General features: G+C 40.5%; 1 protein-coding gene across 3 annotated transcripts in view; it reads left to right on the top strand.

The window, feature by feature from the left end:
* Positions 1–25,539, top strand: part of ANKFN1 (ankyrin repeat and fibronectin type III domain containing 1) — a 451,946-nt gene that overhangs the window by 408,871 nt on the left and 17,536 nt on the right. For all 3 annotated transcript variants that reach the window (XM_035301147.3, XM_035301146.3, XM_035301145.3), the window contains exons 16-19: positions 1,389–1,539; positions 3,019–3,187; positions 13,193–13,359; positions 20,386–20,602. In XM_035301147.3, coding sequence (XP_035157038.3) covers positions 1,389–1,539; positions 3,019–3,187; positions 13,193–13,359; positions 20,386–20,602 — 704 coding nt within the window. The remainder of the gene's footprint in view (positions 1–1,388; positions 1,540–3,018; positions 3,188–13,192; positions 13,360–20,385; positions 20,603–25,539) is intronic.

Here is a 25,539-nt window from a genome sequence, read left to right as displayed (position 1 = left end):
TGTTTCACGGTATTCCTAGTGGTAATTTATTTTCTAGCTTGATTACAAACCCTGCTTTAGCCATGTTGTCCCTTAGGTTTTATGCGGGCATATGCTAGTCACAGACCTCTCATTTTGTTCTGTATCAGTGATGGAAAAAAAAAAAATAGTTCCCAAGCAGGTTCTTAAAGGTTTCAATTATTTGTGCCCAACAGTATGCCCAGATTGCAGTCGGATTTAATTTTGAGGTTTTTTTTTTTTTCTTACCAGGACAAAGGGTAAATTTTCCATAGTCTTGTACAGTGTGAGACTTGAAACAGATATCTTGAAAAGAGAAACTTTTCTAAGAGGTAGTTAGTTAAAAGAAAGTAGTTTCTGATGAAAAGCTCATGCTACAATCAATTTGGTTTTCTGACCCACAGATTGGAGCCCAGGCTGGTGGAGCCCTTTGGGAAAAACCTCGGAGAGTTTTCACCAGGGTGGGAACATACGTCAGCACCTCCTCTTTTTCCATCCCCTGAGAGGAGGGCTTTCCTTTCCTCTCTAGCCTGCCCCTGAGAGCCTACTGCTGCTCCCTGCAGAGCTCCAAGGAGAAACTGGGCCAACTGAATGTGTTTAGAGACTTGTGCTAAAATACCTGTGGAAACAATGTTACCTAAGAGGCATTTACCTTGATCTTTTCAAGTTCCTTTTGAAGAGCAGCCTTTGGGGGCAAACCAGATGTCCTTTCTTCCCACCTCCATTCTTTTCCCTTCCCTTCTGTATGACATTTGGAAAAGTTCATCAGGAAGGATTATAGAGCATGCAGAATAAAAACACAGATGACTGGTTTGTAAGGAGGATGGAAGTCGTGATATGTGTCCCCTGGTTCCTTTTATTGGAATTGTCTGGTGTTCCTGTTTGTGATTCTCCTCAAGCTTTTGGAAGGGGAGAAAAACCAAAATAGTCCCCACGATTACAACAGGCCAGGGTTGAAATGTGCCAAGTGGTTAGTTGCCTGAGTTGGACCAGAGTCCTGTGGTTACTCAACTGCAGAATTAGCTAGCAGATGCCCCTGTGGTAAAATGCAGGATCTTAGAATTTACAGGGGATCTGCAGAGAAAGAAAAATGAGGACAGTCAGGAAATTATTACAAAGTATTTGAGAACCCCAATCTCAAAAACCAATTCATACAAATTAGACCTGCTGTTCTGAGGTATATGTGGTTTGATAGGTGAACTAAGCTTAAATTAGAAAGAGATCACTTTAAGCTCCATTTGGGTGGCAAAAAGTTCAGATTTCATGAATTACACTGAGTTTTAACCACCAAGTATTGGTTATCCAGGTTCTGGACACATATACTAAGAAAGTTCTGAGCTGTGTTCTGAACTTTTGTTGTATTTCTAATTTTAACTTGACTCAACATACAGAGAGGAATGGGAATGGATCCAAAAGCTTTCTGGCTCTGAATCTATGGAAAGTGTGGATCATACTTCTGACTGCCCCATGCAATTGTTCTTCTACGAGCTCCAGATGGCAGTGAAAGCTCTCCTTCAGCAGATCAATATACCTCTACACCAGGTACTAGACTTTACCATTTTTATCTTCTTTTTTATGGCACACGGAAACTGCATTGTAACATTAAACGTGGGGTGTGTGTGTGTGTGTGTATGTGACTTTTCCTTGACTTAAATACCACTTTGCATGTACATGTGCATGTCGAATGTGATGTCCACAGGTAGACAAAGGCTGCACTTCTCCTTTTCTCCAGCTCCTCTGTGTTGGACCTCTTCGAAGTTTCCTGGACCCCACTGTACTATGGTCTGGTCAGGCTGAAAAAAAAAAAATCAATAGCTAGTCTACCTTGAAAGACACCAAGCTCAGCTTCAAGATAGCATAAAGTAAGGAGAATATATAAATAAATAAAAGTGTACTCAGATGTACAAATGATTTCTCTAAGAATAGAAGGCTAACAGTAGTATAATCTATAGCAATGTCTCAAGGATATGCCATGCTATTTTTTCCCAGAGAACTTTCCATCAGAATTATTGTCTTATATAAACCAAAATGTGGAAATCTAACCTCTACTAATAAGCAACTTCAAGAAAAACTATTGGCATAAAGGAGAATAATAAAAGTTTCTCAGGCTCTGCCCAGTAGGTTAGCATTACTGAATGTCTTTGGTGGGGGGGCTGTGTTCATCAATCCTGCCCCCCTCCCCAAAACACACACACACACACACAATGAACCAACTTTAGCCTGTAAACTGGGAGACCGTTACAGACTGGCTCTCTTTAAAAATGAGAGAGAACCATGAATTGTCCTCTAACCCATGGAGGTATAAATTAGGGTTCTAAGAATGTGCTTCCATTGGGGTGCTGTTTTAAGTCTAAAACAGCCAACACTATTGAATACTAAATTGTGCAAGATGCCATAAAGACAGTAGGGAAGCAACTGAATTATTCTAAGGGTGGCCATGCATTCACTAGGGAAAAAAAAATAAGAGCTCCATTTCTGACAGTCGATCCTATTAAAGAGTTTCTTGGACTTAGCAGGTTTGAAGCCGCTCATATTTCATTGGTGACTCTTGGGCTACATATACATGTTAGGAGAAGGCTGCCTGACTGCCTAACGGTGCATACAACTTTTTTTTTTTTTTTTTTTTTGGATACTTGTAAAATTTTCTCAGCCCTTGGCCAGAAACTACGTTTTTCCCCCTTAACCAACTTAAATTGAAACTAGTGGATTTTTAATTCAATCCATTTTTGTTGCTTCATGTAATTATAGTCATCATTTTGAAAAGCCCACAGAATGCAATCATTTTCTGCTTTTATAAGAAGCATAAATGTTGTTTTCAGAGTTTATGTGGAACATTACTGCCTTAAATCTTGATTTTATATAGCATTATTAAATGGGCTGAACCCTAATATTTATGTTGTATAAAAATTCCAAGCTTGAAGTCGTGTAATTTTGTTAGATGTTTTATGCCAGTTTGGTGTTGTTTATGTAAGTGCCATGTTGTAACTCTCCTATTTTTCCTCCGCGCGTGTCCCTCTGCAGGCAAGGAACTTCCGCCTCTACACACAGGAGGTGTTGGAAATGGGTCACAATGTGTCCTTTCTTCTCCTGCTCCCTGCCTCAGACGACGTCTGTACAGCCCCAGGACAGAATAATCCTTACACCCCACACTCAGGGTTTCTTAACCTCCCTCTTCAGATGTTTGAACTTGGTATAGTAGCTTGTTTCACCTAGAAATATTAACCCAGCCTCCTTATAATAAAATCACAAAGTTATATCTGTTCCCCCTTGTCCCAGTGGAGGGTCAATAAATCACATGATGGCTTTGGCAACAACCCTTCCTAGAACTGTGTACAAGTCTGAGAAAAAGCAAAGCTCCAAGACTATGTGCCTGAGCAATAATTATTGAAACCTAGCAAAGGCCCAATGGAGAAGAAGGAATTCTAAACAGAAAGTTCAGTTATCAGGCTGGACTTCTTGCCTCCCTTATGCTTTCTTAAAACATAAATATAAAAACCAATGTTTTCATGAAAAGCACTGCCCCTTCTCTCTCTCTCTCTCTCTCTCTCTCTTTCTCTTTCTCTCTCTCTCTTTCCCCTTCCCTCTCTCTCGCTCTCCTTCCCTCCCTTTCTCTCTCCCCTCCCCATATCTCCAACTAGAGAAAAAAATAATAAGGAGATTAAAATATAGAATGCCTATCACTTTGGAGGGGAAAAAAGCCTATAATTTTAAGTAGCACTGACTTATTAAATAGACTCTAAATTTCTGACAGACCATTTGAGAAATAGACAGAGTCTCCCAGGACGCAATATTGTGATTATAATGTGGGATTCTGAATGGTGGACGATCTTGTCCTGACTTTCAAAAATGAATAGCCTGGGCTCCAGTTTCTCTACTTTTGCAGAGACCCCCGCTGCCCACTGAGATTGTGAATAGGGAGGCTTTGTCCCCTTCCCATGCTTCATCTTGTAACAGGCCAGTAAGAGGCAATTAGCAAGAGTTCCGTTAGCTCAAATGAATTGTACAATTTCCAGGAGGGTGAGTGAGTGGGTGGGTGGAATGGAGGCAGACCCTCTTTGGATTGCTCCCCAACCACCAGATTTAGAAGCAGACAAGGCTACTGCCTGATGTCTCATTTGAGCCCTGGGCACCTGCATCTGAATTTATCCCTTAAGGATGATTTGCTTAAGCCTCTCAGTTTCCCTTGCTCCAAGCACTTCAGATGCCCAAAAGCTGATGAACAGCAATTGTTACTTTCTAGTGGAGGGAGTGTTCGTATGAGAAGCTCAAATCAGACTTGTAGACTGGGACGTGAGAGGCCTTGGTTTCCTATTATGTGACACTGGCAATTGCTTAACCTTTCTACACCTTTTCTATGTCACACAATTAATCACACTGGCCATACCACTCCCAAGAGGCCTGGATGTGAATATGACCATTTAATGAGTTCCTCAGCCAAAAGGCATTATTAGTCTATAATATAACAACACTGCTTGGGGCAGGCTCTTTCCATTCAACTCAATTAAGTGTCTACTGGGTACCCACTGTGGAGATTTAGAGGTAAGACAAAGGTTCTACCCCCTTATCTACCGAAAGGGGCTTTCGGTATGGTGGCTGGAGTAAAATAATACAAATTATTATAAAACAAGGTAGACTGTGCCAGAAATTGGAACTGTTGATATTGAAAAAAATAAAAGAAAGCATATTTTCTCAAAGAAGATATGAGAAAGTCTTCATGGAGGAGAGGATATCTGATACAGGTGTTGAAGAACAAATAGGATGTTAATAAACATAAACAAAAAGAAAAGCTTTCTTGTTAAGGGAGTAGAATGAGCAAAAACATGAGGACAGAAGGATTCAGGAAGAATCAGGGAGAGAACAAGTGGTCCAGTTTGGCTAGATCAGAGAAATGAGGAAAAGGTGGCATATAAATCTGTACAGATAAGATAAGCCATATTGAGCAGTATCTTCAGCATCAGGCTGAGGAATCTGTCTATGATAGATGGGAATCGGAGGACAAAAACTTCAAAGATTATTTTATTCATCCAGTGTTAGGGTAGGAACTAGAAAAAGAAGAAAACAAAGAAAGACAAATGTTAAAAAAAAAAAAAAAACAGTTGCCCAAAAGTAGGTAACTATTTAAATGAGAAGTCTAGAGAATATACTCATTGTTTTCAGCTTTTTTTTTTTTGAGACAGAGTTTCCCTCTTGTTTCCCAGGCTGGAGTGCAATGGCGCAATCCTGGCTCACCGCAACCTCTGCCTCCTGGGTTCAGGCAATTCTCCTGCCTCAGCCTCCTGAGCAGCTGGGATTACAGGCACGCACCACCATGCCCAGCTAATTTTTTGTATTTTTTAGTAGAGATGGGGTTTCACCAAGTTGACCAGGATGGTCTCGATCTCTTGACCTCATGATCTACCCACCTTGGCCTCCCAATGTTTTCAGCTTTAATGACTATGAGGCTATTGCCGCCTTTATCAGAAGTAAGGAAATCAGAAGAGGAAATGGTTTGCTGAAGGAAGTGATGCTTTTATCTTTGAATATGTTGAGACTGAAGGTGCTAAGTCAATATCTAAGTGGACTTGTTTCACTGGCAGTAGAAATGCAGGAGAGAAATTGGATACTAAACACAGAAATCTGTTCAGTATCTATTAATAGCAGCTGAAGCCATGAAAATGAATGATTTCTCAGGGATATATAATTGACAGAGATAATTAAGGAAAACACTTCATCAGAGAGCTAACCAGGATTCCATTCTGTGTTCAACGGTCATTGTTATTCCATGATTATAGGCACAAATACATGAAATTTATTTCCCCATGCCTCATTGGCTTTGGTGGGAACAATCTACAACTTGGTATCAATCATTACGGTATATGTGACTCCCAAGGCCCTGGAGGTCCAAGCCCTGCAAATATCCTCTCTAGCCTGTTTCTGTGAGGCTCACACACTCTTCTTGAGCAGCTACCCATTGCCCTGCTGTTGTTACTCTCCATTCTACAATTTGGTGAAGTCTGTTAGCATTTCTGTTCTTCATTCAACTTTTCATTCATTCATCAATAAATATTCACTGAGTAACCTACTATGCCAGGCACTGAAGAATCAACAACGAACAAACGTTAATTGGAGCTTAACATTCTAGTGGAAGAGAAAAATAACAAAGCAATCAGTAAACCATAATGTTGTAAATATCAGAGAAGTGAAGGTCATGAAGAAAAATTAATCTGGGTTGGGGTCTCAAGTGAAGTGAGCTGCACTTTATACAGCTGGGTGATCTGGGAAGGCCTCTCTGAAGAAGATACATTTGAGCAGAGACCTAATATTTCCAGGCAATGAGAACAGTAAGTGTAAATAAAGGCCTTAGAGTAAGAGTGAGATCTGCATACCTGGAGTGTAGTAAGGAAAAGCAACAAAGTAGGAGATGAGGTCAGAGAGTCATGGCAGCTAGACCATGCAGGGCCTCACAGGCCATGATAGGGAATTTAGATTTTACTTTAAGTATGTTGGAAATTCAAGGAAAGATTTTGAGCAGTAGAGTAACATGAAAAGCTCTGCAAAATCCAGTGGTCATCCCCCTAAAAAATAAAAAAAAATTTAATTTTTTTAAAAGCTTAACTTTGTTTAACCCAGCATTTTCCACATTCATTTCACCATAACTAGAGCAATGTTTTGCAAGGGACCTGTTAATAATCCATAGAACATATACTTTGGGATATGGTAGCTCTAGAAAAGTGCTTCTCCATTTGTAACCTCCGTAAGAATCACTTGGAGAGATTGTTAAAATACAGATCCTTGGAGCCCAACCCCAGAGATCATGAGCCAGTAGGCTCAGCAGAAGGCTAGAAAATTTACATTTCTAGTAAGTTCTCAAGTAATACTAATGCTGCCAATCCATGGAGCACACTTTAAGTATGACAAAGAGATTAATACATAAATACAAAACTAGAGACGTGGTTAACACAGGAATTCAGCCAAATTCAGCTGTGCCTGTCCTTTTTACCTGTTTTACTTCTTCACATTTCTGGAAGCAATATGAGAGCATCAGATACTATCTTCCATCTATGAAATATAGGCCTCAGATCAAAGCCTTACTTTAAGATGGTTTTTCCTAGAGTAAGACGTACTTTCTCTCCTTCTTGGTCCTCCTTGTTGCCGTATCATTGGTAATGCAACTGATTAATGAGGACCATGTACGTTTCCAGAAAAGACCACTTGGTTGGGCTTAGCTCCATTGGCATACATAATTCTATTAGTCTTCTTTTAGGGACTGGAGGAAATGTTGCCAGTAGCAGAAAATTAATACACTCTCTAATACAATGATTATCGTACTCGAGCACCACCAGCAACAATTTCAAAACGATTTCTGGGTCTTGGTCTTAGTAAGAATTATGATGAACTCTATCTTATCCCCAAGCAATCAGAGCTCTCCAAGAGGATGATTATCTTAACTACTTCCTCCATTAGGCATCAGCCCACTAAGCATTTAATGACACCCTATATAGGAACTTCCAAGGGCTTTCTACAGTAGACCTAAGCCTCTCTAAGAAAGATGCTAAGCATTATTTTTTCTATAAGTAGGAAATTCCATTCACAGGTAGTTTCATAGTAAAGGGTCAAGAGATACACTAAGCATTTCTGAGAAAGGAGAGAATGTTTTTGGGAATTCAGTCAGAACTCAGAAAATTTTAATAACCACATGGGAATTCTAATGAAACTTAAAAAGGTGTGAATTATGAGAATATGTAAATTAGAATAGAATAAAGGGTTGCACTATATTTCAGTGTGACTTGTGTAAGTCATCCCTGTCCCCATGAAGGAATTTGAGATTTGGCAAACTTTTCCTGCCGGCAGCCTAAGTGAATCATAAATAACTTGCTGACCAGCTATGGAAACTGCATCTGTGCCTATTCCAGCACAGCACAGATCTAGCAAAGACAAAATGATAAAGGAGCTTAGTTCTCTGTCTCCCGGAATAAGGACTAGACTGTGGCAAACCCACAGGCTATTTCTTCACAGGATTACTTGTGGGGTCAAGAGAAATTGTCCTATTGGAGGACGTTGTGAGACCCGGGTGAGGAGATTTGAGCTGGGGCAAAGCAGATTCACCAAAAACCCACTCCTCTTTGCACAGCCTGAGAATTGACATTCTACCATCCTTTGGGTGGGAGCAAGATAGGACCTCTTTGCAGTAATAAAGCATGTTCTTGGGGGGCCTACAGGCATCCCTATTTACAAAGTTCCCAGGAACAGAAGGAAAAGCAGCATCATGAGCCCTTAGAAACTCTATCAGGTGACGTGGTCTCTTGAGGACTTGCCTAGCCTGCCCCAAGGAGGTCACCCTGCCCTGACCTTGTGGGTGCTCACAACTGACAGCAGGCTTATGACAAGGAAAGCTGGTTTTTAATGATTTCCTTGGCTTTATTATTTAAACCAATTGGACTAGAAAGACTAAAAAAAAAAAAACACTAAGGATTTTTTTTTTTAAATAATAGTTAGAGGCCTGGTATATATTTCAAACTGGGCTTGTGCTTGGCTACATTCTTCATTAAACATTTACTGAGCTTCTGCTATATGCCAAGTAACTGTGCTGGGACTGAACCATGCAGACGTTAGTAAGGCACAGTCTGCCCATCACAAGCTCAAAATCCATTAGAGGATACAGGTATCCCTACTGATAGTCTTCATAAAACAAAAGCACTGCTATAAGAGGCAGGCTGTTGAGTTTCAAAGGAAAGACACCTAATTCTTCCTTACAGAGATAATACTTGAGCTGTATCTTGAAGGATAAACAAACATTCAGAATGGGAAAGAAAAGGCAAGCAGAAAAGGAAAGCCATTTTAAGCAGAAGGAGCAGTATGTACAAAGACTCAGAGACCTGGGGAAGTGCAACCTGATTAAGTACACTCTTAGCAGCTCATTGTGATGCATGCTTAAGGCACCTGAGGAAGAGTGACCAAGGGTGAAGCTAAATGTTTAAAAGATCGAAATCATACATGGCTACTTATGTGACACTAAGGGGGTAAGACTTTATTCCGTAGGCAATAGGAAGCAAAGAAAATATTTTAAGAAAAATGATGATGTGGTCTTATTAGATTTTGGCAGCTCATGGAGAACTGATTGTAAAAGAGTAAAAAACAAATAAATCAGGCTGACATTGGATATGATGAGACAATTAAGCAATTAAGAGACTACCTCACAGGTCCACTGGTCATTTGGGCAATGATAAGAGCCCAAATCAAGGCAGCCTTGATGAAGAGAGCAGAGAGACAAGGGGAGTTTAGGAGTTAAAATGATGAAACTCTATGATTGATTTGATGTGGTTGAAGAGCAAGATGAAGGAGCCAGAGAGTCTGAATTAGAGCGCCAAGATGGATAATGTCACCATCTGCCAAAATGGGCCATAGGAAGGAGGAACAAGCTTGGGGCAGGAGAGTGATGAGGAGGTCAGTATGACAAATGATGACTTTCCAGGAGGAACCTATGGAATATCCAGGCAGTGAGCCTAACAGAATCCAGACCACAGGCTTGCAAGAAATGGCATAGTCTCAACCTTCATTCCTATTACCAATTTTGCATGATTTAAGAGACCATTCCTTTATTCCACCTGTCAACTCATTCACTACTAGGAATCTTTAGAGGACACCTTGTGCCCCAGTTCTTTCTGACACCTTGGCAAAGACTCGTGGACCTAAACTGACCGCAGAAAGTTTTCTCGTTGATTCCTTGGCTTCCAAACTAGGCCACATGGCCAGACTGATTAGGATTTTAGTGAGTTAGAGATCTTTAGGAAGAATATTTTAAACCCAGTCCTGTTCTACTATTCTAACCACTAAATCCGTCATTCTTTCAGGGTAGTAAAAAGGTGTGGTGGAAGAACAAACATTTATTTTTTTATCGAGTATGTGCTACATGCTGTGCTGGACATTTTATATATATTGTATTCCTTAATCCTAGCTAGGCATTATAATCCCTGTTTTAGATATGCAAAAACCTAATATGATATGAGAAGACCTCTGAGGCTCCCAGAAGTCACGTGCCCACTGTCATGCTGGTGGTGAGTGGCAGAACTATGGTTCAAACCCAGGTCCCTGAGATAGCTAAGCCCATGTAATTTCCATGCTACTATACTCCTAGTGTTTCTGCCAACCTTATTTTAGTCTGCCACTATCTTGTATAGAAAAAAGAGGGAGTAAAATACCGCAGAAAATTAGTCTTAGTCTGTGAATCACTAACAAATCGTGTGGTCCGGCTAATGACATTATTGTAGCTTTATACCATTTTATCTATAGAATGCATGAGATTTACATTTTTAAAAATTAGAAGCTTCCAGTCTATCTTCTTTGCCTCAGTCATGGCTACCAAATGTATCATTGCTAAACCACAAAAGACTATGTTAAAGTAACATTTGTTAAAGTAACATTAAAGGGTCTGGATTTAAAAAAAAAAACAAACAAACAAAAACAAACCCACAAGAGCAGTGAAACTGAAGCGTTATAGTTGAAACCTCCTCCTAACTCACTCGTGGTGCTGGCATGGACAGACTGGGTGCTGTGAGACCACCCACTGATCCGAGGCTCCCACCACAGAGACAGAACAAGAGAAAGCTGTGAACACCCCGGCTTGTAAGGATTCAGATCAGACTGATAGTGCTTCTTTTAAAGAAGTTATTCAGTGTCTCTCCCTATTTTTCCAGTCATATTTTAGAAGGGGGAAAAAAGCCAATGTGTTTTTTTAGTTTGTTTGTTTGTTGTTTTGTTTTTACCACTTGGTTTAGAAAGGCAGGGTGTGAAACACTTCACTCTCATCACTTTCCAGCCAAAAGAGGACATCTGTCACGTGCTAACAGGACATAATCCCTCCTTGAAAGGCATAAAGACACATTCAGGGAGCTACCAGGGTCAAGAGTAAGCTAAAGAGTCGTGGTGATTCCTTCCTGTGGGGCTGCCAGGAAATATCGCAGACCTGAAACACCTTTCAAAACAGAGAAATCAAGCCCACAGTAAAGGAAAGACAATGAAGGAAAGGGGAGTCTTCGGGTTAAGGGTCTGCCTCTTCAGATTCTTTCCTGCATTTATTTATTTATTCATTTGGTCAGTAAGCCTTAATTAAGAAGCTACAATGTTCCAGGTTTCAAGGAAATAAAAATTAATAGGAGGCATAGTTTCTGCCCTTGGAGAAATCACAATCTAATGCCACGGCAGTCAAGTAAACACACAAGTACAATGTAGTAGGATACATGTCAGGAAATGTTTAGAAGCAAGTGCTCTAGGAGCATAAAAGAGGGAGAAGCTAGTTCCACCTGCCAGGGAGATGTCAGTGAAACCCCCACTGAGGAGAAAACATTTATGGTGAGTCTTCAAGTATCACAACTGACCTGGAGGTATTAGTAAAGAAAAGTATGTGAGGATGAGGAAAAGGCAGGTGTAAAGGCATGGACTCGTAATACGTTCATCTTGACCGAAGCTTAGGGGTGATGAGGGGCTGGGGCTGGAAGGTAGCAGCATGAGGGAAGGCGTAACTGAAAATATACTCAAATCCTGGATCACAGGGAGCTTTCCTTATAGGGAGAGATGTTTGGATTTTTATCCTCAGGTCAAGAGAGAGGTCTGTAGAAGTCAAAGCAGGGAAATAATCTGAGAATTAGGTCATTTGGGAGAAGCTCCATAGTTTGGAATTTACTGAGAGGGCATATGAAATCATTTCTCTGTTAAGGCGAAAAAAAAAAAAAGGGCTAAACAGAGCAGAGGAGATAAGAAGGAAGGATCTGACATCACAGAGAAAAATCAAACCCAGGGCAGAGGGCTCCTGAGTTGAGAAATGCCTCCTCAAAATGAGGCATAGCTGAAGTAAGGATGGGCCCCTCACACCCTCAACCCATTCTTCTCTTCCACTTCCATGGGAGGAAAGACAGAGCACACGGCCCTGGCATTCACCTAAGATTTATCCTCAGAAGAAAAAAAAAGCAAGGAAGTAGTAGGCAGTGGTAACATGGGAATTTAGGATGCACAGAAATCTCTCAGTATGCAGAGAAGTAGGGCTTCCTCATTGAGGTGTAGAGATGACCAGTGCCCCATTTTGAGGTAGTGTGGTTTCAGCTTCCCCAAATGGCCGGATCTGGGTCTCAGGAATCAACATCTAATTACTAACTGTAATGACTACCTGTAATTAGATGTTCTTCCTAGAATTCCTCACTAAAGAAGTCAGAATAAAAATGTTTCAACAGACTTGTTGAGTTGTAACAGCCCTATTTCCAAAGCATGGAACACACTGGTACAGGAAAGAGGTCAACAGAGAAAAAGAGGTTATTGAAGAATGAGTCTCCAAATTCAGCAATGTCCAGGAAGAAACCAGTACTATGCTAGTCTGAATCAGGGTGCTTTTCCCATCCTACTAGAATCCAAAGTTATGGTACATGATCAGAGCTGGTCCGAGAAGTATAGGAAATCTGACCATCCCACGCTGCCTACATCAGGCTCAATCCTACACTGCTCTGCTCCTCCTGAAGAAGGAAAGTGATGGAGATGAAGGCTGGACTCTCCTGTGGTCTCTGTCCCATTATCTGTTTAGAGAGGAAGGCCAACTCTGCTGAAGACAAAAAAGAAAATGGTCTGTCCAGGCAACAGCTCTTCTCATCCATCCAGAAGGACTAAGAGGGGGAGAGGCAGAAGAGGATCAAAGTCTATCATAGTAGGCCCTTGGGGAAGTTTTGCAGTCAGACCAGAGACACTCTGAGAAAAGCATCTCTTCTGTCTTCTGAGGGTTCTGGCGTTGGAAAGGAGCAAGCAAGATCTGTATTGGAAATCAGACATGAAAACCAAAACTAGGTTTCAAATTGCTACTTGGCTTTTTTTCTTTAAAGTGATAAGCAAGCTTATTTTCCCAGTATGTGTGTATATATGTGTGCATACTCACACACACACACACACATACACATCAGCCCCAACTTTAGGGAAAGTCTACATAACTGCAGCTTTAGCCAACCCCACTTCCCCATACCTTACTAGGACTTGGTAAACCTTAAAAGGGAATACTGTCTGACTAAAGCCAGACAACTGGCCCCTTAAGAGCACATTTATAATTTATTTATGGCTTAATATTTTCCACTGATAGGATTAATAAATCATGTTTTCATTCAACTTGTTTTCTCTGAGGTATGAATTTCTCTATTTTGATACCAGATCTTAACATGTTTTATTTTGCTTGTCCATTTTCCAGTTCATTTTTGCAGCTACAGAGAGAAATTTATTAGTCTGTATTGCCGTCTTTCTGCTGTTGTGGAGCTGGATTCTCTGAATACCCAACAGTCCCTCAGGGAAGCGATCTCAGACAGCGAGGTTGCAGCTGCCAAACAAAGACACCAGCAAGTTTTAGATTTCATTCAGGTAATTGTTTCTCCCGGGGTGGAAGGAAGGGAGAAGAGGCAAGGTGGAAGGGGTGAAAGCCAAGCATGGGAAAGGACAACAGTCCAGGCTGATTCAAAGAACACAGTGTGCAAGTAGCCTCTTGAGTTGGTTAAAATGTGGAGCTCAGGGAGTTAAGTTTTCAAACAAAGCCTTAAGAAAAAGTAATGGATAAATCACAATATTACTAAGAACTGTTATCAGTCACCATGGTAGCTAGTGGTAGCTTTCGATACTGGAGAGAAAAATCACCCCCCAGAAGCAGCAACTAGAATATTATTCTTACCTTGCAGCCCATTGACAATTCCAATGGAAAGAAAAATCATATCAATTAACTCAGTATCTCAGAGGAAAAAAAAAAACGACCTGCCAGTTTATGTTAACCCAAATCCAATTAGAACTACAATTCCTCATGTTTGGGGCTTCTTTTTAACAGAATTGACACTTTAAAATATGGCTGTCAAGATCAGAAAATGTGTTCCCTGCCCATGACCTTGTCTGGAAAAGCCTATGGCGACACCTTAGCGTCTTGTAAAAGGGGTACTGACTAGTAGTCAAGAGAATTTGAATCTGGCCCGAGGTTGCCTCTGAATCCCTTAGCCAATCTTTCCATCTTTCTATTCATCAGTTACTCAGTTCACAAAATGAGTAGAATAGCAATAGCCCCATGATAAATATCACTTTGATACATATTCGGTTCAATTGGATTAATTTTATCAAACAACCAGGTGTCAGGCACTGTATGCAAGATATAAAGTTGAATTAAACATGGTGCCTGATCTTAAGGACTTTAAAATCCATCAGGGTTGGTAAGAAATGTGTGTGTAAATACAATTTGTGAAATGTGTTAGGTGTCAAAAAGATATAACAAAACAAATGAGTTCTGTGTCAACACAAGGAAGTAAAGATTTACTTTCACTTGTATCATAAACGTTCCCATGGAGGCTGTAGCTGACAGCTCGCCTGGCCTATCTAACAAGGATAGGTTAGGCTACAGTGAGGTGAAAGAGAATGTAGAGCATTCAAAGAGAAAGTATAAACAGATAAGGCGGACAGAGCAGGAAAATAGTATTTGGGGAATGATAAGTAGTCAAGAGTGGTTGGGGCATAAATTGAGTGATGAGAGGTAGAAATTAGGCAAGAATGAAAGATAGCAATGATAGCAGATCACGAGGGCTTTACCAGAAGCCACGGATAAGAAATTTGTACTTTAAAATAGTGAGATACCCAAAGTTTTGAAGAAAGTTAAGTTACAGGTTCTCACGACTCTCTTTAGGATGGATTCAAGCAGGGAGGATATTCTTCCCATATACATTGGTACAGCCATGCGGGTTGTTTATTGTAAGCATTCACTCTGATTGGTCAAGCTCACCAAATAAGGATTTGAGGAGAAGACTAAAGGCAGGGAAACCAGATGAGAAGCTATGATAACTATCCAGACAAGATGTAATGAGGACTTAAGATGAAGAAATGCTGTGAACTTTGGGCCAACAAATCTCTCTTAGTCCCAATCAGTCCCAATCTCCTCAACTGTAAAATAAGATTGATAATAACAGGGCTACCTCATAATGTTACTGAGAGAATTCAATGAGATAATGTATATAAAACACTCAGCAAAATACCTGATGCATAGTAGGTATGCGATAAATTATATATTTATTTATTCATTCACAAGAATGAGAAACTCTTTGTTATATGAATATGAGAGATTCAAGGTGTTTAAAATACTCAGGAAGAAATTATTGTAATTTACTTGCAAAATGGCAATCAGACAAATCTTTAGGATTATCCTACTTTCCTCATACTGTGAATGAGATATTCTAGGAGACAACTCGGAATAAAGAAATAACTTTCAAGAAGTTGCTTTCTCCATTGGCTTGAGAATGTAGAATTTAAAAATGTAAAACGTTTACTTCATTGATTTCATTTCCAGTAAAAATGGAACATAGATGGTGGGGAAGGGGCAGGAAAAGGAAGAATGCAGCATGAGGAGATTAGGAAAGACTGGCTTATTTTTGAACCCTTGTAAGGGATAATGGAGCATAGTAAGAATAACAGGGCCGGGCACGGTAGCTCATGCCTGTAATCCCAGCACTTTGGGAGGCTGAGGCCGGTGGATCACGAGGTCAAGAGATCGAGACCATCCTGGTCAACATGGTGAAACCCCGTCTCCACTAAAAATACAAAAAAAATTAGCTGGGCACGGTGGCACATGCCTGTAATCCCAGCTACGCCAGAGGCTGAGGCAGGAGAATTGCCTGAACCCAGGAGGCAGAGGTTGCGGTGAGCCGAGATCGCGCCATTGCACTCCAGCCTGGGTAACAAGAGCAAAACTCCATCTCAAAAAAAAAAAAAAAAAAGAATAACAACAGATCAGAAGTTGGTCCCAGTGGAGATTGGGAGGCTGAGATGGGAGGATCTCTTGCACACAGAAGTTCAAGACCAGCCTGGGCAACACAGTGAGACTTCATCTCTATTAAATAAAAATAAAAAATAAAAAGAAGTCAAAAAGCACACATTTTTAGTCCCAAATCTTCTGATAAACTCTGGAGTATTGGACAATTCATTCGATCTCTGGGGGCCTCAGTTTCCTCATATGTAAAATGAAAGGACTAAACTAGATGACATCTTTGGGTCTAGTTGGCTCTAACATTTTATGACTTAACAACCAGAGATATTTTTAGAGGAACGCTTCTCTACCCATGCCTTAGGTTCTGTTTCTGCCTTATTCCACTTAGGCCTCCCTGAATCCAGTATATTCATCCAAACAGGAGGCTGACTTTCTTCAGTCTGTTGTGGTCTCGAACTCCTCCCAGAGTTCCCTGGCTTCATTCCTACTCCCTGACTACTACCCTTGCTCCTTTCTTTTCCATGTAGCCTACGGTTCCACTGCCTTTTTCTTCTTCTTTTATAGCACACCATTAAGTGGGCTGGATAAAGGCAGACCAGGCTGGGAATTCTTCAAAGTTCTAGCCTGCTCTGGTCTCCCAAAGCAGGTAACTTGAGAGCCCCCTCTACATACTTCCTTTCCAGTAAGCCAGGTACACACAGACTTGGATAAAAGCCAGTTCTCAAAGGGTTCAAAATATAACTTCTTGGTCAGAGTAAAACAAGACCATCTCCCTACACCCGCAGCCTTCAATGAACCACTTTTCTCTTCCCAACATGGATAACTTCACTGAGTGGAGATAATTCAATATCATCTGCTGCATGTGCGCGCTCTCTCTCTCCTCTCGCTCTCAATGAAAACCAGCTGTAGCCACTCACCCATTGGTGTTCACAGCTCAGCCCACCACACACCATAACCTGCAGAGGCAACCGCCAGTTGTGAGAGCATTTGTATGATTCCAGATCTAAGACAGTGTTGAAGTCACTACACAAACCAAACATTGTAAAGAGCAAGGGAGTCTATGTAAATACAGTTAGAAAAAGAAGCCAAAAAGTGCAGCCAGAGAGGGGGAGGGCTGGACCAAGGGAGGCATAGAAAATCATAGATAAGGTATACAGGCTTTATAGACAGCACATGCAGCAGAAATGTCAAAGTGTGAAGACATGGAGCTTGGCATATTTTGAGCTGCTAAAACCTAAAGGGCAATTAGGCTATAATTTATATACTGTAATGCTTCAAATGCTCCTAAGCTGTAATAGAAACACAGCTCATTAAATATAGCCAATCTATCATCCCCTCGAGCACCTTGTAGCTGTGCTGTGAGAAAACCAATCACCTTTACATTTTAATAAAAATATTATCTTGCCTGAGTACAGAGAAAGGAGTATAATTTATGAGATGAAAACTGAAATTTTTAAAGGGCAGGGTGAGAAATGGACGCAGAACTTTTAATCAACAGACCTAGGGAGTTCGTGGTCTTTCTTTTTTAAAATGTGTCAGCAAGTCTTTAGAAGGTGAATTTGGACCTCAAAATCGGGGGGATTATGTTGTCAGTTACTTTTAGATCAACAGTATAAGGTAAAATGGGTGAAAATTGGCCTTCTTTTGGAGCAATTAGCTAAGTCTCATTAAACTCAATCCACAGGCCTCCCTACACCCATATGGTTTTTAAAATCTTTCTTCAGCTAAGACCTCTTCACATCACTGAGAAAAATTAAGAAGTAAATATTGTTTCTACCTATTTTTTAAAAAAGTTCTACAGTAAATCCCTCTATTCATCCTCAGCAATAAAGCTGAAACAATCTTATCCAAAGAGAGCCGGTAGATTATTTATTAATAATTATATTAGCCTCCTAGGGTTGCTGTAACAAATACCCATAAACTGGGTTTAAAATAACAGAAATATATTCCCTCGCAGTGCTAGAGACCAGAAGTTTGAAATTAAAGTGTTGTCAAGGCTACACTCCCCCTGGAGGCTCTAGAGAAGAATCTAATCTCTGCCTCTTCAGTTGCTGGTGGCTGCCTGCATTCCTTGTCTTCTGGCCACATCTCTTCAATCTCTCTTTCTGTAGTCACATTGGCTCCTTCTCTTATGTCTGACAAATCTCCCTCTGCCTCATTCTTATAAGAATGTCCTTATGAGGACATTTCTTCTTAGAATTAGACTCCACAGAGAAAATCCGGGATAAACTCCTCCTCTCAAAATCCTTAGTTTAATCATATCTTTTTGCCATATAAAGTAATATTTACTTTGTATCATATCAGATAATTTTCACAGGTTCTGGAGATTAGGATATGAATGTATTTTGGGGGGTCCCATATTCAGCCCACTACAATAATCATAATTGTCACTATAAAAACTGAAAATTTTATAACAATATATAGTAGATAAAGTACACTCATCCACATTTTCTTACTTAATCCTTGTAATAACTGTTTGCAAGTAGAGAGCTAAAGAACTAGATCATTCATTCACTAAATAGTCATTTTTTTGAATACATACCTACTCTGCAAAGCTAAAAGCAGAAACAACAAAAACACAATCCCTGTCCTTGTCAGGCACTCTAAAAGCTATCCACAGTCTTGCGGTGCCTTTAAAATAACTTTCAACAAGCTTATGCTGCATGAGGTAGGGACAGTAAAAGGCAGCTGCGAGAACAGCAGTCTCAATGGGAAACTTCATCTGAGTCTCATCTGGGATTCCCACTTTGGCTTTACCCCCAGACTTTAGATTTCACCCTTCAAAACGACTTAGTGCCTCCTCATGGGCCTGCCCACTGTTGAACTTCCTGCCCAACTGACCAAGCTAAAAAAGCCTGCAGCTCAATCTCGTGCTTTCATCACCGACCCTGAATACTCTGCTGAGTCTTGTCACCACGGGACTGATGAGAGTTAGAAAGCAAAGGAAAATGGCTGTAGACCGTACACTGGCATCCACTAGTTGACGCTAGCTAGCTTTTCACTCAACTTGGCGGACTGAATGTCACAACTTCAGACCTACTCTGTGTTTATGTGGAGGACCGGGTCTGTGGATAGTCTTAATGAGTAGGTTTTAAGTACAGATTAAAGATCTATTAAGAAATTTTGAAAATAAAATTTAACACTGGGTAGTGTTTTAGTTTTAAAACTTCCACAACCAGAAAGAGATTAACCTTGCATTACTCACATAATGAATACCTTCTATCTGAAAGTTAAGTGACACCAAATTTCCAAATGTTCCTCAAAAATAAATTGTAAAGCTTCAGAGATAGAAGGGACCTTAGACTTCATGTGGACTAGCTGCCTCTTCTTGCAGTTGAGTAAATGGGCCCAAAGCAGTTATTGGCTTGCCCAGGTCATCCAGTGAAATTAAATACGAAGCTGACCACAAGCTCCAGGGTCATAAGAAAAAATTATGTTTCACCAACAGCCCCTCCTTGAGACAGAACAATGAGAAAGCTCATGGTCAGTGTCTATCAAGATCTGGGAAACTTTTGTCATCTTTATAGAGACAGACGCAAAAGTCTGAGTGAATTTTATGCAAATAGTTTCAAGGAAACTGCTATTGTACTTTATGATGAAACTGTCATTAAAACGGCTTTGGTAAACCAAAAATCAGAATGTAACAATCTAAAATGGACCACCCTAGAAATGTAAAGATGTCTAAATTATTTAAGAATAAGGTGTTTAGGCTGTTTTGTACTTTAGAAGCACTTACTCCATATGTAGGAAAGTAGTAAGCCGGGATCACGCCTGTAATCCTAGCACTTTGGGAGGCCGAGGCGGGCACATCACCTGAGGTTGGGAGTTCAGACCAGCCTGGTCAACATGGAGAAACCTCTTCTCTACTAAAAAAATACAAAAGTAGCTGGGCATGTTAGCTCATGCCTGTAATCCCAACTACTTGGGAGACTGAGGCAGAAGAATCACTTGAACCTGGGAGGCAGAGGTTGAGGTGAGCCGAGATCCTGTCATGACACTCCAGCCCGGGCAACAAGAACAAAACTCTGTCCAAAAAAAAAAAAAAAAGGTCCCAAACCCTCTACTTAACAAAAATATTCCAGCACAGCTTTGCTTTTCTAGTTCACATAGAAGAACTAGGACTACATTTCTTTCTTAAGATATTCTGAAATTCAGACGTTATCATATGCCTTCTTAATGAGAAATATTTAATTATAATCTGAGAGATTATAACCCTTTATATGTGTGAGCAACATACCCCGAAATGTTACAAAGCACTCTCAAGTTCATCATTTCAACTCATCATCCCAGCAACCCTGGGAGGGATAAAGGAAAAATGTTTTGGCCACATTTTACAATAAAGCAGCTAAGGCTGCAAAAGGTCAAGTGACTTGCTAAGAGTTATTGTAGAGTTAATAAGTGGTATATACCAGCTAGTATCCAACTAGTCCACATTTTCCCTAAATGACATAGCCTCTCAGGTTAAAAATATGCAAAACACAAAATATCACCAAACAAAAAAGAAATATTTTGTGGCTTAAAAAACCTATGTTAAAAATATTTTATTCTCTCTCAAAACCAATGTTGTGGAAAGTGGACCATCTTGGACTCTCAGGGAAAGGTATTCCTTTTTAATCACTGCTTGGTAACTTAGTGTCTTTTACCATTTCACTCTAAAGCAAATTGATGAAGTCTGGCGTGAAATGAGATGGATCATGGATGCTCTACAGTATGCAAGATACAAACAACCAGTTTCTGGCTTGCCCATCACTAAGCTGATAGACCCCTCAGATGAACAGAACCTAAAGAAGATCAATTCTACATCGTCATCACATATAGACTGTCTTCCATCCCCACCCCCATCCCCAGAGATGCACAGAAGAAAGGCAGTGAGTGGTAAGCAATGAGATCTGAAGTTCTGTTATTCAGTCCCTGGACTTTTGGTCCTCTCTCCACTGATGAGGACTTCTGTGCTGAGGTATTGGCTCCACAGTGGTTGAAGTAGTTGAAAACATTGCTCAGGGGTAAAAGTCTAAGAGCATAGGGGAAACACAATCAGAACAGTAGAAGGATAGGAAACTAGAGCAGTAGCCAAGATCAATGCCATTTAGGGGCAGGGAAGATTCATTCCAGTTCTAGCTCATACTTACAAGATGCAAAAAGATACAGAGCAGGGATAAGCCGTCAAGGATGCAGAATGGGGACTGCTGTGATGCCAGATGAGGGCCTCACAAGCCAAGGGAATCTGACCCAGTCAAACTAAGGCAGGAGAACAGGCCCAACCTCTATTAAATAGCATGTGACAAGAATGAGGCAGGAAGCAGGTCCCAACCTGGGTGAGAGTTCAGGAAAAACTTCCCATCCATGTAGCACAATGTGCTAGGGTGGAAAGTGGGAAAGAGAGGAACCTTGGATAAACTAGAATCCTGAAACTGAGTCCATGTAAGTGGCTTGGCCTAATCGTGGCTATAATGAACTTATATAAACAATCTGGAGAAGATACCTAGCAAAGCACATCTCCACCCTTGGGTATTAAGTCTGACAGCAAAATCATGACTGGGCTAATATAAATTTTTACAAAATACCTCTATGCTTTAAGTAGAGAGAAAGCATATAGGTAAAAGCAGTAAAAAGCTCTTGCCTAGCCATGCCAGGACTAGTGCCATTTTCAATTATAGTAGTGGCAATTCAAAGCATCTTTCTTGATTCTATAGTTTGTAAGAGCTCCAATTTTGTAAGCTTGATAATAATACTTTTAATAAATAGCCTAGCTTTGTGGACTTGTCCCATAGGGGGCGGCATGGTGTAACAGAAAGAGCTTGCGCTCAGAAATCAGAGACCTGAATTCAAATCCCAGCTTTGTTTTACTATCTGTATGAGTTTGAACAGATTACTACATCTGAGGCTCAGTTTTCACCTGTGTAAAATAAGAATAATATCTATACCTTGAAGAGTTACTTGTGAATAAGGTAATATGTATCAAAGATGCATGGCATATATTAGACAACATACTGTCAATATTATCTTTAATGTTATTTGTATTAGAGAAAACTTTAGTGGGAATCTGAGCCTTTTCCATGAGTAAGTTTGTGTGTGCACCTATATTTTAAAAACTCCAACGTGTAAAGTCAAAACTTGGCAGATGGAAGACCTTAGTAGACAGCTAATTCACGTGACCAAAGGAGTCTATGACTTAGCCAATAACAAAATATTTAAGTACTTTCTAGAGTACATTTTTATAGACTACCACTGGGCTAGGGATACAAATAAAATATCATCTCTTCCAGAAGTTAAGCTAATGAGAGAAACAGATACATCAACAAAAAATTACCTGGTAATTGCATACCTGCTATAAAGTTTATCAGAGGCACTAAATCTTAAACTCCTGTGATCAAAGAGAGCTTCCTGGAGGAGGTGACAAAATCTGGTATGAAGGATAAACAGGAGTTGAACAGAAAAACAGGAAAGAGAAGGGCATTATAAGCAGAGAAGCAGATTGTACAACAACTGTTTGTGGTTTAGGGAACTGCAAGCAGTTTGGCTGAAACTCAGGATCTAAGAACATTGTTCGTTTTTTTCTACTTAAAAGAAATATTTACTGGCCACCCTCTATGTGCCAGACTCTCTTCGAAATAACAGAGATACAGTGATACTTAAAGCAATGTATGCTCCCATAGAGCTTACTTACATTCTAGAAAGAGGGACAACAATGAAAACATAAACAAGGTAATTTCAGATCATGAAAATTCCAATGTATAATACAAAACAGCAGTAGGGGTGGGAGGAGGCAGGAAGAGTTGTGTTGAATTCACTAGGATGATGATCAGCAGAGGCCTGTCTGGAAAGATGACATTTGAACCAACCCCAGAAGAAGAAGCTAGTAAAGCAAAGATTTGGAGTTGGAATATTCCAGACAATAAAACAGCAAAAGGCCCTGAGGTAGGTGAGGGATAGAAAGAAGGCCAGGGTCTTTGATGCACGGTGAACAAAAGGGTGGATTGTGAGAGATAGGGTAGAGAGCAAGACAGAAGTCAGACGAGGCAGGGTTCTGTAGGCCTCAGTAAAAAGTCTGGATTTTATCCTGTTTGTGATGGAAAGCCATTGGAAACTTTTAAGCAAGGATTGATAAAAATCTGAATTACTCTTTAAAATCAAATCTGGTTGCCGTATGAAGAGACCATAGCAGGAAAATACTGAAGCAGGGTGACAAAGTAGAAAGTTATTAAAAAAGGAGATAACCAAGTTTTCTGGCTTGTGTGCCTTGGGGTATCATGATGGCGCTTACCAAAAACAGGTAAGAAAGAAGGAAAGACAAGCTGGGGTGGCTGGGCATGCTGAATTTGCATTGGTTGTGGAATATTCCGTACGAAAAGAAACATTCAGGAGAAAAGAGGCTGCGTGGAGCCTGGAACTTGGGAAAGAAAACTGGGCTAACAATATAGATTTGAGAATTTGTTGACATGTGAATGATGTTTGAAGCTGGGGAAATGCTTGGGATTCCCTACAAAGAGTAGATAGAATGTGAAGAAGAGACTGTGGAAGGATTCCTGTGGAATGGAGCAGCAAGACCTCTTAGACTAAGAAGGAACAACCAGAGAAAGAAGATTAAAAAATCATAATAAGAGAGTAGTGTCACAGAATCAAACTGCATAGAGAAAGGTTAAATTCAAAAACCGAAAAGCTTCTGTTGTTTTGCTTTTCTCAACAAGGAAGTCATTGGTGATCTAGATGAGAGCAGTTTTTGAAGGGAAAGAAATAGAAACTGAACAGAAGCAAATCAGGGAGTAAATGGGAGATAAAGAAGTAGGTCAGGAATTTTCACTCTTCAAGTCTTGGCTGCAAAAGGGAAGAAGCGGGGAAGGTAGTAGCTAGAGAAGTGTAGGGTTGAAAGGGCATTTTTAAGGCAGGAAAGCTACGTATGCTATGATGTTCCACAGCTTGTTTAACTCTGCAAACAACTCTTCATTTCTATTTCCACCTTCGCAGCCCTTGTCTGCCCTCTCAGCTCACAGAAACTTCCCAGTGTTTAAACTTCTCTTGGCCACAGGGTCCTTAGTGGATTCCTCCCTGGCTGTATGAGGGTGGCCTTCTCTATGCCACAGAAGTGCCAAACTCTCACGTTGGCCTGAGGACGGGTTGCACCACTCCCTGCTAAGAGGATCTGGCCAATTACATTCAGATTTTATTATTAACTTAAAATGTGAGTGATCATCATTCCGTTTCTTAAAATATAATTCTCTCTTGGGTCCATTTACTTCTTGGAAGCCAAGATTCCATGAGCTATGAAACACAAAGATGTGGAAAGCAGCAAATGACAAATGGAACCCAGTGACGGGGAAGTGCTGTTGAAAGCTTGGGAGAAACATTTAGTGTCTTACCCCACACAAAAGCAGAAGCATTTCAGAGCAATGAAAACTGTCACTGCATACTCTGTCCTTTCCACAAGTGTGACCACTTTGAATTGTTCAAAAGCCACTTATGAAGAGGGGAAAATGCAGTTTAGAGGTACATACCTGCTGGGTTACCCACAGGTCAAAGTTTGCAGCACAATTCCATTCTGTGTGTATAGGATTCACTAACTTCTAAGGAGCCTGCTAGAAACATAGAGCCTAACACAAACCTAGCCTCTGATGCCAGCCCAAGATTCTGTTTTAAGGCTTGTGAGTATCTTGAATTTGTTTGTGTAAATCTGTTGGGATAGGGGGGATGGAGAGTAAAACTCCTTCGCTTCCCATTTCTGTGTGGTTTTCAAAACACAAAGTAGAACTCCTCTGAGTCAATTAAAATTAAGCATCTCTCAAGGACCCAAGAGAGAAAGTTGGCTCCTAGAAAAGGCAGCTCAAGGCAGGGGGTAGAATGATTTGGTCCATCACATGGGTATTTTCTCTCCCACTCCTTTTCTGTGGGTATAGTGGTCACAGGCAGCAGCAATTTTTTTTTCCAATACAGCTGTTTCTCCTAGTGACACATGGGTGAGGCAATAGAGGGGAGTAGGGTGTTGTTTCCTTCAGATGCATTTGAAGGTTATCCTGATCTTCCAAATGTAAATCTTGGTAACCTTTTTTCAGATGATATTAAGAATACTATGGCATAAAATAAATAGCTCAAAAAATCAACAGGAATCTGGAGATATTATTTCTCTTGGGAAATCAGAAGGTAAAGAAACCCCAGTGGTTCTACCCAAGGCCTGATGAAAGATTCAGTAAAAGTCTTCATTTATAAATTATTTAAATTCTACTCAAACACAGTGTAAATAAATTCACCGAAGCACAATTACATATATACATAATTTTAGACAGCAGTACATTTAAACTGTGAAAATAGATTTTAGGGCAAATATGGATTATTATTCTTTTCTTTCTGTCCTGCCATGCCCCCTGCCTTTCAGAGAAAAGCAATAGCTTTAAGTCAATTATTCTTTCCTGAAATGTCATCTCCCCATAACGCCCTCAAAATCCACATCAACGCTACTCTGCTGTTGTTGGCCTGACCCACAGAGGCCAGGAGTTACAACACTTATTACAATGGCAAGAAAGCCAAGCTTCCTAAGCCAGCACTAATACTATGAGGAGAACTTTCATCAAACAGCTCCTGGGTCAACCAGAGGGGAAATTCAAGGTTCTACCAGTACTGGCCGGCCCAATGGGCCCTCTCGGGGAAATTGAGGAGCATAAGCAGGTTTATTAAAATAACAACTGGGCAAGGTGCCTACAATGGTTAATGAAGCATATGGCTGGAATCTGGGGATGAACGCTGCACTTTGCATTCTTTTCCAGGAAGGGAGGGAGCACTAGTGGCCTAAGTCCTTGGAAACTCTCCTCAGTGCCCTGGCT

This window comes from Callithrix jacchus, chromosome 5 (genome assembly GCF_049354715.1).
Source record: "Callithrix jacchus isolate 240 chromosome 5, calJac240_pri, whole genome shotgun sequence".
In the NCBI taxonomy this organism is placed as follows: domain Eukaryota; kingdom Metazoa; phylum Chordata; class Mammalia; order Primates; family Cebidae; genus Callithrix; species Callithrix jacchus.
The sequence above is the reverse complement of the archived record's forward strand: the minus strand, read 5'-3'. Positions and strand labels throughout refer to the sequence as shown.